The sequence below is a fragment of the Polyodon spathula genome, chromosome 23 (assembly GCF_017654505.1).
Source record: "Polyodon spathula isolate WHYD16114869_AA chromosome 23, ASM1765450v1, whole genome shotgun sequence".
Classification (NCBI taxonomy): Eukaryota; Metazoa; Chordata; class Actinopteri; order Acipenseriformes; family Polyodontidae; genus Polyodon; species Polyodon spathula.
The window spans coordinates 25,517,398-25,531,124 of NC_054556.1; the positions used below are offsets into that span (position 1 = coordinate 25,517,398).

The 13,727-nt window shown below is 37.8% G+C and overlaps 1 protein-coding gene across 1 annotated transcript in view; it reads left to right on the forward strand.

Annotated features, from left to right (window-relative positions):
- The first annotated feature begins 212 nt into the window (after positions 1-212).
- LOC121297748 (neurotensin receptor type 1-like) overlaps positions 213-13,727 on the forward strand; it is a 28,157-nt gene continuing 14,642 nt past the window's right edge. The window contains exon 1 of the mRNA XM_041224221.1: positions 213-1,012. Coding sequence (XP_041080155.1) covers positions 329-1,012 — 684 coding nt within the window. The 5' untranslated portion in view covers positions 213-328. The remainder of the gene's footprint in view (positions 1,013-13,727) is intronic.

The following is a 13,727-nucleotide window of genomic DNA, read 5'->3' on the forward strand; positions in this document are numbered from 1 at the left end:
CTTGCAATGGTTTGGTTTTTATACTGTAACCAGACTATAATATGTTTCTATATGTTTCACAATGTCATTGTCTTCTGGTACTGGGAAAAAATAGAGCCTCCACTGTATGTTTGCGTCACCATCCAATGTCTTGTCATCAGCACCACGCCTCCTCTTCTCGTGCATAGATAAATCAATCACAACGCAACTTCAGCTAGCAAGACTGGCTTGCGTTTTACAAGTCCCAACAGACTGCTTGCGGTCTGTTAACCAAACAACACACGCTGAAGTCTCAGTTGCAGATTTTTTTTTTTTTTTACTTTTTATTTTATTTGTAGGCTTACTAAAAATGAATCTCAATTTACCCCTGTTGTCGGAGCACAACACCTCCCGCAACTTTCAGTTAATAACACGGGACTTCTATCTCTCTGGATATTCTGAAACCAATGCCTCATCACCACTCAGCTCAAATAACACGACTGGGAAGCAGGAGGACGACCTTGACGTGAATACGGACATTTACTCCAAAGTCGTGGTCACCGTGATCTACATCGGTCTCTTTTTAGTAGGGTGCCTGGGCAACTCCATCACGGTGTACACGTTAGTTCAGAAGAAGACTTTGCAAAACTTGCAAAGCACCGTGCACTACCACCTGGCGAGCCTGGCGGTCTCCGACCTGCTCATTCTGGTGCTATGCATGCCAATAGAACTCTATAACTTCATCTGGGTTCACAACCCGTGGGCATTCGGCAACGCTGTGTGCAAGGGCTATTACTTTTTGAGAGACGCGTGCACGTATGCCACCGCTTTCAACATTGCCAGCCTCAGCGTGGAGAGGTTCATGGCGATATGCCATCCTTTCAAAGCGAAGAGCATCATGTCGAGAAGCAGGACCAAGAAGCTGATTAGCGCTATCTGGGTAGCTTCTTTCCTGCTGGCCACCCCCATGCTTTTCATCATGGGGCAGATCTATGTCACAGAGGTTAAAATCTGCACCACAGTGGACCAGTCCATGGCAAAGACCGTTCTGCAGGTGAGTGCAGAACGCGACAGAAACCGGGGCACTTGCCACGCTGAGGGAATTAGGAGGGCACTATTGTCTATTGCTTTTTTTTTTTTTTTTTTTATCATGCTGTCATTTGAAATGATGTTAGACATTGCTATAAAAAATACTACTGCACACAGGTCAGACATACGCTTGCACATTCAAATAAAATAATAATAATCGGCGCAGTCTGTCACGATTGTATATGTTTCATATATTATTAGTATATGTTGCACTGCTTGACATTCCACTTATCCCGTGAATGTATTCCAGAGTCCATCCTACTGTCATTGAGATATATATATATAGAGAGAGATAGACAGATAGATAGATAGATAGATAGATAGATAGATAGATAGATAGATAGATAGATAGATAGATAGGCTCAAATCTGATTAGTTACACCATACTGTAGCTTGCCACTAGAAATGAAAAGGTCAAAAGCAAGAGAGGCTTTTAATAATACCCTCCTGGGAACACTTGGGTGCAGGTAAATAGCAATGCTGTACCGGCTCAGCACTGGCAGTTCGCCTTTTTGAGGCTTTTAAGTGATAGACAGGGTATTAACGAATATGTGCAAAACAGGCGTGTGGCTCCCATTGATGTATAATAAGCAGTTTCTTTTTTTATTATTAATGAAACTCTTCATAAGATTAATAGAAAACTAACTAGAAAGATGTATTACAAGATGTATAATATATATATATATATATATATATATATATATATATATATATATATATATATATATATATATATATATATCGCTTCCATGTTTATAATGCCTTGGTCATTTGTTTATAATCTGGGTTGTTGTCTCTTCTGATAGTTTCAAATACAATTATGGAACATTAAAGCAATCTTTTTACTGAAGAGCTCTCTAAACATGTAAAAATAAATAAATGATAATAAAAAAAAAACGAGTTCCTATTGAAACTGCACACACATTCCAAATATGCTTCAAGTGTACAGTAAGTGGTCATTTAAAGAAACAGGTGTGATTTTAAAAAAAAAAGAAAAGAAAACTTGAAAATGTCAGAATGTAAAGGGTAAAACATATATTTTGACAGAACCTTTTCACTGTTCCGTTTGCAATACAAATGGAGATTACATAAAGGGTCATTCAGAACAGAAAATAGGAGGCACTTTTTTACACAGAGAATTGTGAGGGTCTGGAACCAACTCCCCAGTAATGTTGTTGAAGCTGACACCCTGGGATCCTTCAAGAAGCTGCTCGATGAGATTCTGGGATCAATAAACTACTAACGACCAAATGAGCAAGATGGGCTGAATGTCCTCCTCTCGTTTGTAAACCTTCTTCTGTTCTTATGTTCTTACCTATACTGTAAATAAAGTTATTTATTAAGGGGCAGTGCTTACAGCACATTTAATAAAGTGAGAAGACTTTTAAAACCATGAACAGGAATATAAACAAGTACATTCTTTTTAAAGACAAGCTGTGCTTTACCTGATATAAAACCTGCCTTGTGGAGAAGTGAAAGTATCACTTGAACTAGCTGGGCAGCACAGAGAGACAGGAGACGCAGTTACCAGTGTATTTCTCACTGTCTTATCAGATGATAAAATACTTGATGAAAGCTCTTTACTGAGAGAAAGAATGCTAGCTAATGAAGAATGTTGTGCTGAAAGAGAGCTTTCAGAAGAACACGTTGTCTTGGTGACCAGCTTAGCTTCTTTCTGTTTTTGCAAGGCTGCTGTTAGGACAGTTGGCTTTTAAATACTTTACTGTTGTTTGGAATTATTTCATTCGCCCGACCTTCATGGCTGCTGTGCTGCATCTAAGTTCTCAGAGTTTGCACCAGTTTATTTATATATTTATATGTATGTGTACCTTAAAAAGAAAGTTATAGTATTCCGAAAAAAATAAAACGTTACACATCCCCACATGTTGTGACAATTGTTTAAATAACCTACCTGTAGTTTTTCTTTTTATTGTAAACATCCTGACAACATTTTTTACTTTGATTTAAAAAAAAAAAAAAAAAAAGTGATTAAAAAAAACAAACAAACACCACAGCAAGTGCTCTGGCCTTTTCTGTTCACGGATCGTTATCTCTGTGTTACCTGTTTGGCAAGGTGGGCAATAATCCTTACACTGTCAGTGCACTAGAGCGGACATTAAAGACAGACTTTAAAGTTATAAGTGTAAAAAGCTGTCAGGATGTTAACAGTGAAATGAAAAATAGCAGGCACGTTTTTTAAACAGTTGTAGCAGCACGTGGGGACGTGTGACGCTATATTTTTCAGAACCCCGCCATTACTCTTTAAGCAGGACTGTTCATAATATTGGGCAGTATTATTTTTGAAGTAAAGCTCATAAGAAGTTATGTTTTAATGAAGAACAAGCTTTGTTCTCCCAGTGGTTGCAGAGTCAATTTTGTACTCCAGTGGGTCAATTGGGATGTTAATACTTTCAGTATGTGGGAGGTGTATTGATTAGATAGTGGCATGATAACAGTTCCTCTATGATTGTGCTGTACACAGCACAAAGGGGTGCCTGTGTTCAATAGATTTTCAAACTGCAGCTAATCACTTTCCAAATATAATATTCTCCTAAATGAAACAGAAAGTGGCATTTCAGTTTGATTTGCAGAATTAAAATCAAAGTGTTAATTACTCATTATGATGCATCTGCATTTTAACGCAAATTAACATTTCAGATCCTTTTTTATTCAGAAAGATCAGAAAGTAGTTCAGAAGTAAAGACTGTTCAATTGTGTCTCATAGAATCCCAGGTTATTTAAGCAGATGAACCATTTATGAACAGAGGGTTTCTGTCTGACATTTTGGCATAACGCCACGCAACTGCCACAGTAGCTATGCAAGCATTAGCAGATAGAAAAAGCATTAGGGAGTTAGTGGAGCTCTGACTGAACTTAATACAATGTGGGCAGCATTCAGCTGTAATGCAACAGAGAAAAACAACCACAACAGTGCAATAACCCTAATGTGTGACTAGGAGAGTTTTTCAAAGACGCGTTTGCCTCTGTCTGCAAGCAAGTGAATTAGGAACTGCAAGCCAGAGGCTAGGGATTAATCAAAAGGGTTTAGTGATGAGTTCAGTGGCAGAAGTTGCATAAAAATAATAGAAGTGCAATCAGGCAGCAGATTCCTGCAGGAAGTGACTGTGGCTCTGGAGCACTGTTGGAGGTGCTGCCCTTCAGTTTGGACATTAGACTGAGGTCCTGCTGTCTTGCAATGAATGGGGCACCAGTACAGGTCAAGTATTCCAGCGCTGATTCTGCATCATGTATTTTTTTTTAAGTGCACAGAATGGAAAGTGTTAGAATCTAAAGGGTAACAGTGCACTGTATGTTATTAAAAAATAACAAATGGCAGGAAAGCAGCAATCTAAAACAATGAGAGAGAAAATGGGCTTGACAGAATTAAGCTATTTGGCGCTTTCCACAATAAATCACACGGCATGTCAAAATATCTCGCTTTTAACACCGAAGTTTAAGATCACTTAGTAAAGTAAAGTTGTTTCCGCTGGTGTAGGTCAGCCTCACCAGAAGAATACATCAACGATTCTGTAACAATTTGAATACACCCCTTTGGTGCCTGTAAAGGGAGACATGTTTATTAGAGGTGTAAGATAACTGTTGCCTTTGCAACATTGTATCGATTTGTTAAATGCTTTCTGTCATACTAGAACTGTTTAAATGATGGCAGGTGCCATTAAAGCCTCAGAAATAAAGATTAAGCAATTAAAAAAATATTAAAAAAAGAAATGAAAATGGTTTCAGCAATTTGTCCCATTGTAAGGCACCTTTGCAGTGCTGAGAATTGGTGCAAACATTTATGTGTCATTTCTTAAAGTTAGACTTTTGCATACTTCGTCATTGCTTACGAAAAATTAAAGGAACGCTTCTTGCTGTTATATGTAGCAGTTCACCATGCTTATACTGCTCTGTGCTTTACCATGCATGCACTTTGCTTTTCTACACTTTGCTGTGCATTTAGCAGCCTGTGCCATTGGAAACATGTATTTTACATAGGCATTTACATTTAAAAAGGTTTTTTCTCCAAGGAATATTTCTAAGTAGTATTGCAATTGCACACAGCATCACTTACAACATTGTCATTTTGCTTAAGTACACGTGTATTTGCCAAGTAACTACTATATAAATACACAGCCGTTACAGACACTTATTGTAAAATGTTACTGTGGCAGGGCAGGGCCCTGTCTGTAAATAATAATATTGTTGTGTGGTGATTTGGTGGTGGTTGGCAAGGATGGGGTTAATTTCCTATCCCTGCCAAAATACATGTGAGAATGTGGCTGGAGCTAATTGAACAATTGATAATTAGGCTCCAGCCACATGCTATAAAAAAGGGGAAATGTCTTTGTTTGGTGGAGGTGGGGGGGGGGGGGGGGGGGGGGTGGGTGTGAACAGGGTGTGGCTACATTTGTTTGGTGTGACAAAGTTCAGTGAAGGCTCTGCCCAGCCTGAACAGTTTTGTTTAAACTTTTGTTTTGGCCCTTGTGCCAGTTATTTTGTAAGTGTTTACTGTGTGCGAGATTTGTTTTTGTTTGACCTTTTGTTTTTGGCTCTGTGAACAGTGTTTTGTTTGACTTTTTGATTGCCTTTTGTTTATTAAACAGCGCAGTAGTGCTTTAACTTCAGTTTTACTGTCTTCGGGTCTCTGTCCACCCAGCCATTCTGTCACAGTTACCAATCATGTTTAATCAGGAGCCTCATGTCATCAGATAAAGGGTTTGGAATTAAGCCCATAAGGTTGACACACTGTGATCCTAAGCCATTGACATAAAATAATGATGTGCTATAAAAATGTGCGCCTTCTGAGACCAACCCAGAACCCATTCCTGTTCTCCGATCGCTCTCTGTCAGTTTTACCCGTCCAAAGGAGCAATTACCTTAGTAATCACCATGTAATCCCTCCATGCAGTCTCCAGGGTGAACCATCAATCTAGCGAACCATCAAGCCAGCTTGGTGGGTTGGTTTACCTTGGCTTTGCTTCTAGCATACCAGCACGAAGCAAGGATTACCCATGTGTGTGTCTCTGATACTGCATAACCACCTGTCAGGCAGGGCTGTGTTGTTTTCAAACGGATTTGCCTCAAAGTTAAATCCTTGCCTAGTTAGGAGTTTTCCGTTTTGAGAATTGAAAGAAGTAAGAAAAATACATACATTTAATGCTTTAAAAGTTTCGAGTGGAAGATTATAAACTGGGTCTGTTCATTAAAACTGCTTCTGTAAATCCTTTTTTTTTAAATAGAAAAACAGTTTTGCCCTGGCTTCAAACTACTGATGATAAGAAATACTGGATGATTTTCACTTTCAGCAAGAAAAGTTTTAGACTTCCTTGCAGTAAATCAATATTCCGCAATAAATACTGATTTCTATGCTTCTGAATTTATATTAAATGTCCTTTTACACAATCAGTACTATAATAATAATAATAATAATAATAATAATAATAATAATAATAATAAATATTTTTAAAATGTAATGCACAATGTTTGCAGAATGTGAACCTACACAAATAGAGAATTTTAAGTCAACACAGCCTTTTTTATTACTGAATTAAACTAGTAGCTGTAGTTGATAGGAGGTTTGCTTTTGTCCCCAGCAATCCTAAACTCCTGACCCTGGGCACCTTCACTTGAAACTGCCTATCGACTCCACCACAGGGCCCCCCTCTCAGAGTGTCAGAGAGAGAGAGTGTGCCAGCCTCAGTGTTTATAACCTATTTAGCTGTCTATCAAATTACACTGGCCTCCTGACGCTTTTCTGTCCACTGTGAAAGACAGGATGTGTATTTGTTTACCTTTGTATACTCTTTCCTTCTTATTCTGTTTGCTCACTGACTCACTTCACTTCTGTATTAACGCTCCGAAACTTTGAGAATCTTTTCTGTCTGTCAAAACAAACAAAAAAAAACTTCAAACTACTTACCTCATTGATGAGTTTAAGAAGAAATGTTAAGGTTGAGTCCCCTCCCCTCTAAAGCACTGGGGTGACTAATCAAGAGATCTGCTTCAAAGAGTGATTACAGAACTTTTAGCTGTAGACTCGTCTCACCCACAGGGGGCAGCATTATCATTAGAAGAAGTGCATCACACAACAAGCCAATCTGAAACACTTACCCATCCCTCAAAGCCCAGGAGATCTGTGAATACCAATATCCCCTGAAAGTATTCCAGAGCCCTCTGTTCTGCCGATAGCATGGGGTCTGTGTGTTAGAGAAAGGGTCTGATTTGTCAGGATCTGTGTATTATAAAAAAACAATAGTATTAACTAAAGTTTTTTGTGCAATGGTCCCTGTTCATTCTTGCTTTTCCTAAGCAATCAGACTGTTCGACGATTTAAAGCTACGCTACACTGGAACACTTTTCTCTCTGTATGCATGCCATTTTAAATATCAATGATTTGTTGAATGAAATTTTTTTTACTGCTCTCTCTGTTAAATACATGCAGCAGAAAGAATATATCTCATTACACTCAAGCACCCGTCTGCAATACAATCCTTTTCCCCAAACTCATAGTTTTCTGGGGAAATTGGAAGTGTGCTGGGGAATGATAGATGTTGCTTTGTGCTGAACGCTTTTCATGTTCAAGGAGTTTCTCAACGGCATTCCGCTGTGCTGGGAAGTGCTTTGTCTTTTGCAGTATATATTCCAGACACAGTATTTCTAAATGTATATACATAGATAGGAAATGTAACATGGTACAATTATACACACTGTGACTGAAGGGTAAACCACTGTAGAGTTTGTGATTCACAGCAACAGTAATACCACTGCCCCATGCATGATCGGATAGTTCTTTTGTTGTGCCGGGTAGGATGTCATGTCTTATATTCTGATCTAATTGGCATCTGTAATGAGATTGGAAATGAAAACCATTCCCCTAGCGTCACAGGATTGCTTTTATTATACGGCAGGGAAGAAAATGCAAATTCTGCTCCTAGACCCAGAGACAAGCACCATGCCTGTCGGATACTCTCTAAATTAAATTCCCTTCAGTGGTTGCCACCTGAACCCAATTAAAACCCAGATCAGATTGCATTACTGTCTTCCGCACACATTCCAGCCACCTGACATCGAGGTCTGTTTTAATAATCTGAACCAGGGCTGTCCATGGGTGGCTATTGATCCACTTATGGCTCATTGTATTCCATGATACGGCTCTTTTGAAATGTCCCATTTCAGGGTTTTTTTTTCAGGTTTGAAATGAGCCCCAGGACCATGTGTTTTAACATGCAACATATTTCATTAGCAGAAAACTACTGAAGCTGTGTTTGAAGTTAGTTGTTCTGTTAAGTCACTGGAAACAAGTGGATGGAATTGGATCGAGGCTGGGGCGTCGATTTGATCAATGGAACCTAAGCCTAAGATTGATTTTTTTTTTTTTTAGAGAGAATTTTACAGCACAGGGTAATCACCTTGGATTGAATTTACCACCTATCCGGGCTGTCACAGGACTATTCCTAAAAGTAATCTAAAACAGCAGGGTATAGGCGGATTAAATCAGCCCTGAAGTAACATTGCCACAGATTTCACTTTTATGTAACTTTTGATCCTTTGTACAGCACCTTTGCCTATTTTCTTTGAGCGTCTACTACTTCCCATTCATTGCTGGATAATATAAGAAACCTGCAATATGAAACCTACAGTGTAAGTGTGCTCAATTTTCCTAGATTGCTAGAAAACAGTTACTTCTGAACGTGCCCACAGAGTCGTTCTGCTGTCAAGCGCTGGAGCGCCTCAAGTGCCAATCACCTCTGTAACTCAAAGAAAACAGCCAAAGATCAAAGCTCTGGAAAGATGAGGGAAAGGTTGTGTAATTACTGCAACACCTCGTCTTGAAACTATGAAAGCCTTTGATATGGAAACAAAGAAGAAAAGGCAGAGCCTGCCAGGAGAGAATTCCGACAGATAACACCGCATAACCGCCATCAAAAACTCTCAGTCACAGATTCTAAAGCAAGACTCACACAGACAAGCATTTTAGCCAGTTCCTCTTTTAGACGTTTGTCTGATGAACTTAAATTTGTTTCTTAGTTTTACCATTGAAAAAGATTGAAATATAGAACAGGATATTTTTTTTTTATTTTATAATATAATCTGACATATATATGATCTATATATATATATATATATATATATATATATATATATATATATATATATATATATATATATACACACACACACACACACACACACACACACACACACACACACACACACACACACACACACACACACAGTGCTGTGCAAAAGTCTTAGTCCAACGTCCCTTTGACCATTGTTCCATAGTCCAATTTCTGTGTTCTTGTGCATATTTTAGCCTTTTAGTCTTGTTCCCCTTTCTTAACAGAGGTATTCTTACTGCAACGCATCCTTTAAGTCCTGATTTCAAGAGTGACCTGTGATGGACAACAACACCTGCGCCTTCTGCCAGCCCGATAGATAATCTTTATGGTTATGATGTGTGCAGTCAATTATAAACTACAGCTCAAATCCGAACTGATTCGTTCAATATATATGTATGTTTTCCATTCAGCGTGTCTAAGATTCACAGCTGGTCTTACAGAGTAACACAAAGCTGATCGAGCGTACATTATGTCTCTAGCAGGCAACTGGAACGGAAGAGCAGCTCCTGAGCACATAGTAAAAGCACCTCAACACAGATTCATCACAGTCAAAGAATAACGAGAGTTATAAGAACCACTCAGCACGAGTATGCAATCGGAAGCGAATTATCCTTTGAGAAATCTAGATCTAGATTAACGATAGCGTCGGCGATTTTATCTAAAGAATCGAGAAGCGCCCGATTGACCTGCACTATTCAATAACCATTGTGCACGTGACTTTACTCACAAAAGCAAGGACCATGCGGTTGAGGAAATCATTATTAAAAAAAATAAATGAAATGAAATGAGTGCTACATTATTATATATACAGTACAGTACAATGCACTTTCTTTATTTAAAAACAACAACATATTGAACTGCAGCAGTTTAATTGACTTGTCAATGTTCTTTTCAGCTGTGCTTTAGATAGTGCTCCAGGTGTGCAATTTACCTTCAGTCAGTCCAGGATTGGATGCTGCAGCTTGTCTTTTCTTTAAGCACTCTCATATCTAACACTGTTTGCTTTGGTAATCCAGCCACCTTTCAGGGTTCATTTGAAACTAACCACTGCTTGTGACTCTGCTTTTGCCAATGCTCCTTTACACTTCTATGGCTTTGTCAAATCCATTTGTCTCTATTCTGGGACATTGATTCTTTCACTGTTTCTTTCTCCTTCTCTGTACTATTGCCTACAATCTCGGGAATTACTTTTAGTGTCAGACTCACTAATGAGTGCTTTTGGTTTTGTTTAGTTTCAACAACACACGTCATCCGAGCATGACAAGCTGGAAGCTGCCGTATGCCACCGTATTCTTGGAAGCCAGTGTTCTTTATACCTCTTGTACTTGCTTTACCAAAAACTTACTGGATTTAATATAAATTCCTTGACTGCTGTGTCTGCTAACTCTGGGATCATTGCATACAGTAAATACCTCTCAGTGTATCTCTGGGGAGAGTAAAGGAGACTGAAACGAGAGTTAGGGTGAGTGCAGAGCATTGTATTGATTCACTTAGCCAGGCATAGACTGATTTTAATTCAACGCACAGTAACACTTTTAGCATCTTGCTGTTCTAATAAAGGATCAGACATAACATGGAGAGAACAGCACTACAGGGAGTAATGCAAGTCTCCCAGTGTGCCTTGCAGGGGCCTGAAACCTAGAGTGCTGAAACCAGGTTCCAAGCCACAAAGTGGCATCGCATTCCCTCAGCTTTAGACAGGTAAGAAATTGAATATTCTGTAAACACAAATGGAATGCAATAACACTTTGTTGTTGTTGGCATGATAGAGCGATGCAAACAAGTGTTTATAATTGATTCATTTGTGTCACACATAAATTAGTTTTACAGCAAGTTGTGAGCATAGACCACCACAAGGTATGTCTGTTGTTTTTTAATGACCGCTGTACCCTGAGTCTGATTGGCTTATTATCTGATCCCCGGGGCTTTCATTCACCCTTTCCTCCAAAAGCCTTGTAGACAGAGCCATTTCCCTTAGCAGCTTCATAGGGTCTTTATTGCTTATTTGACAATCAGTATTCAAACCCATAACTCCACTGTGTAAATGTCACTGCATCACCAGGCAAAGGCTGGAATTGAAGCTGCTGTCTCTCCCTGATCTCTCATTTTATTTTCTCAACCGTTCATTGTTTTGATGGCCAGTTCCTTTCGGAAAATATAAAACAGTGCCCATTTCTGTCTTTTGCCTTACTGATGACTTCAGCAGCACAAGAGACCTCAACATTTGGACATATTAATGCAATTTTGTGAGGCAGTTATTTCAGTAATGTTTTTTTTTTTTTTTTTTTTTTTTAATCAATGAGCAATGAACTAACTGAGAATGAACTCTTCAAAACAGCAGTTGTCATGAATAAGCAATCACAGATATGAATGCTCTTAATAAATGGATAAAGTAAATCCAAAGCATCTATTTTTGTATCTATCTTCATCATGTAGGCTGAATTAAGAGCATCTGGAGCTGATACGAACTCTCTTAACCATGTGAAGGAACGGTTAAGACACTGAGAAGTGCAAAGGCAGAGGGGAGTAAAACACTTGCAACAGTTATGTCAGCGAGAAACGTGATTGCAGAAAGGTGCGGTTAATGGTCATTTTCAGACACACTACTTCAAAAAGCTAGCTTTAAGGAGTCTTTTCAGAAGCTGGTTAAAAAAGAGATGTTAGCATGTTTTCAAAGAGGGTCAATGATCTGTTCGTCAAGATATTTAGTGAGCAAGTCATCTAAGTGAAGTTATCCAAGAACAAACTCCTCGTCCCCAGCTGTGCTGCTTTCCTAGAAAAAGGAGAACATTTCGGGGACCATTCTACTTGAGTCATGTCTTGCTCATTCTCATTTATATATTTCTTTTATACACATACACACACATATATATACACACACACACATATATATATATATATATATATATATATATATATATATATATATATATATATATATATATATATATATATATATAAGCCTTGGTTATTTTCTTCCCAGTTTTTATACCATTATAATTATTTTTACCTGTCTGATAATTTACCTCTGCCTCTGCTCTTCCACAGTTATTTTCATGGAGCTAAGAAGCATCTCCTGATTTTATTACCTATGGAACCACTGGACCTTTTTAAAAACTGTGTACTGTATACCAAAGCTTTGTATGCATTCGTACTGTCATCCATAGTAACTACCAGTAGTCACCTTCTGGGGAATCAAATTCTAATTTCCAGAGTTGCCATTGCTTGGTAAAATTAATAAGATTACTCTGTTGAAAAGAAGCACTTACAGTAATTAGAGCAAAGCTTTAATCTCCATTTGAACGGTGTAGCCAATCTTTTGTATATTAGATTAACATAAGAAAAAATAAAAATGGTAGGATACACTTTAGTCATTTGCATCATATATATATATATATATATATATATATATATATATATATATATATATATATATATATATATATATATATATATATGTGTATATATATATATGAAATTTAGTTAATTTGAAGCAAAGAGTATTTGTTAACTGTTTTAAAAGCCTTGTCATTAGCACAAATTGACTGAAGTGTGATAGAAAGATAGCTAAGCCATCTCCTGCACTGTGGGACGTATTACCAAACAAGTGCATTGTCCAAGGCACATTTTAATTAAAGCCCCAAAGCCTTTTCAATGGTATGTAACAAAAGCAAGACAAAAAATAAATAAAAAAAACAACTAAATAAGCAGTTTCTTGTTAATATAACACTGATGCAATCGTTGTATTTTCTTTCAGACAGATTGTCTTTGCTAAAAAGGATGTTGAACTTGCACTGCAATACAGACAGAAAAATAAATTGCTGTCAAAACATGGTAACAGAATATCCCTCTCCTCCTTTAACATACATCTCTATTACAATGAGTTGTATAAAGTCGAACACCATATGGGTACCATCTAGAGTGTTCTCTGGTACTTTATCATCTCACCCAACTATCCCCTAATAATGTAACAGTTTATAAATACAGTACACTTAGTATTAACATTGCATAATGATAAGAGCATTCTTATTATAACACTAACGTTCAGTATGATTGGGCTCTGAAACTGTACAGCTGTTTTAAGAGGCAGTAATTCCATTGTAATTGCACTGTAATAAGATGTTGTAATTAGGGTATAGTAATTGCTACAGCTGTTTAAAAAGCTATTTAAATAAAGTGTTACTCTGAATTGAAAAAACTGCTGTGCAGCTAAATTCTTTTTTTTTTTTTTTTTATTTCAATGTCAAAGTAGTAATTGAAATTTGATTGCGGCTTTGTTTTTAGATAAACTTTGTGATCTGCATTCATTTTTTCGTTGAAGCTTAAGCGCATGATTTGTGTAACTGAGTTGTAATTTTGTAATTTGCCAGTGACCCCAGCTTTCTGTATGGGCTTGCAGGCTCATTCCACTGCATCCTTTCTAAAAACAGCTTATTACCTCTGGGACTTGACGGGCAGGGATTGTAGCAACAAATAGACATAAAGGAATACCACCCCCGCCCCTAGTACAGTTGTACAAGGGAGAGAAACGTTTCAAGAATAAAAGACCAAGGATAA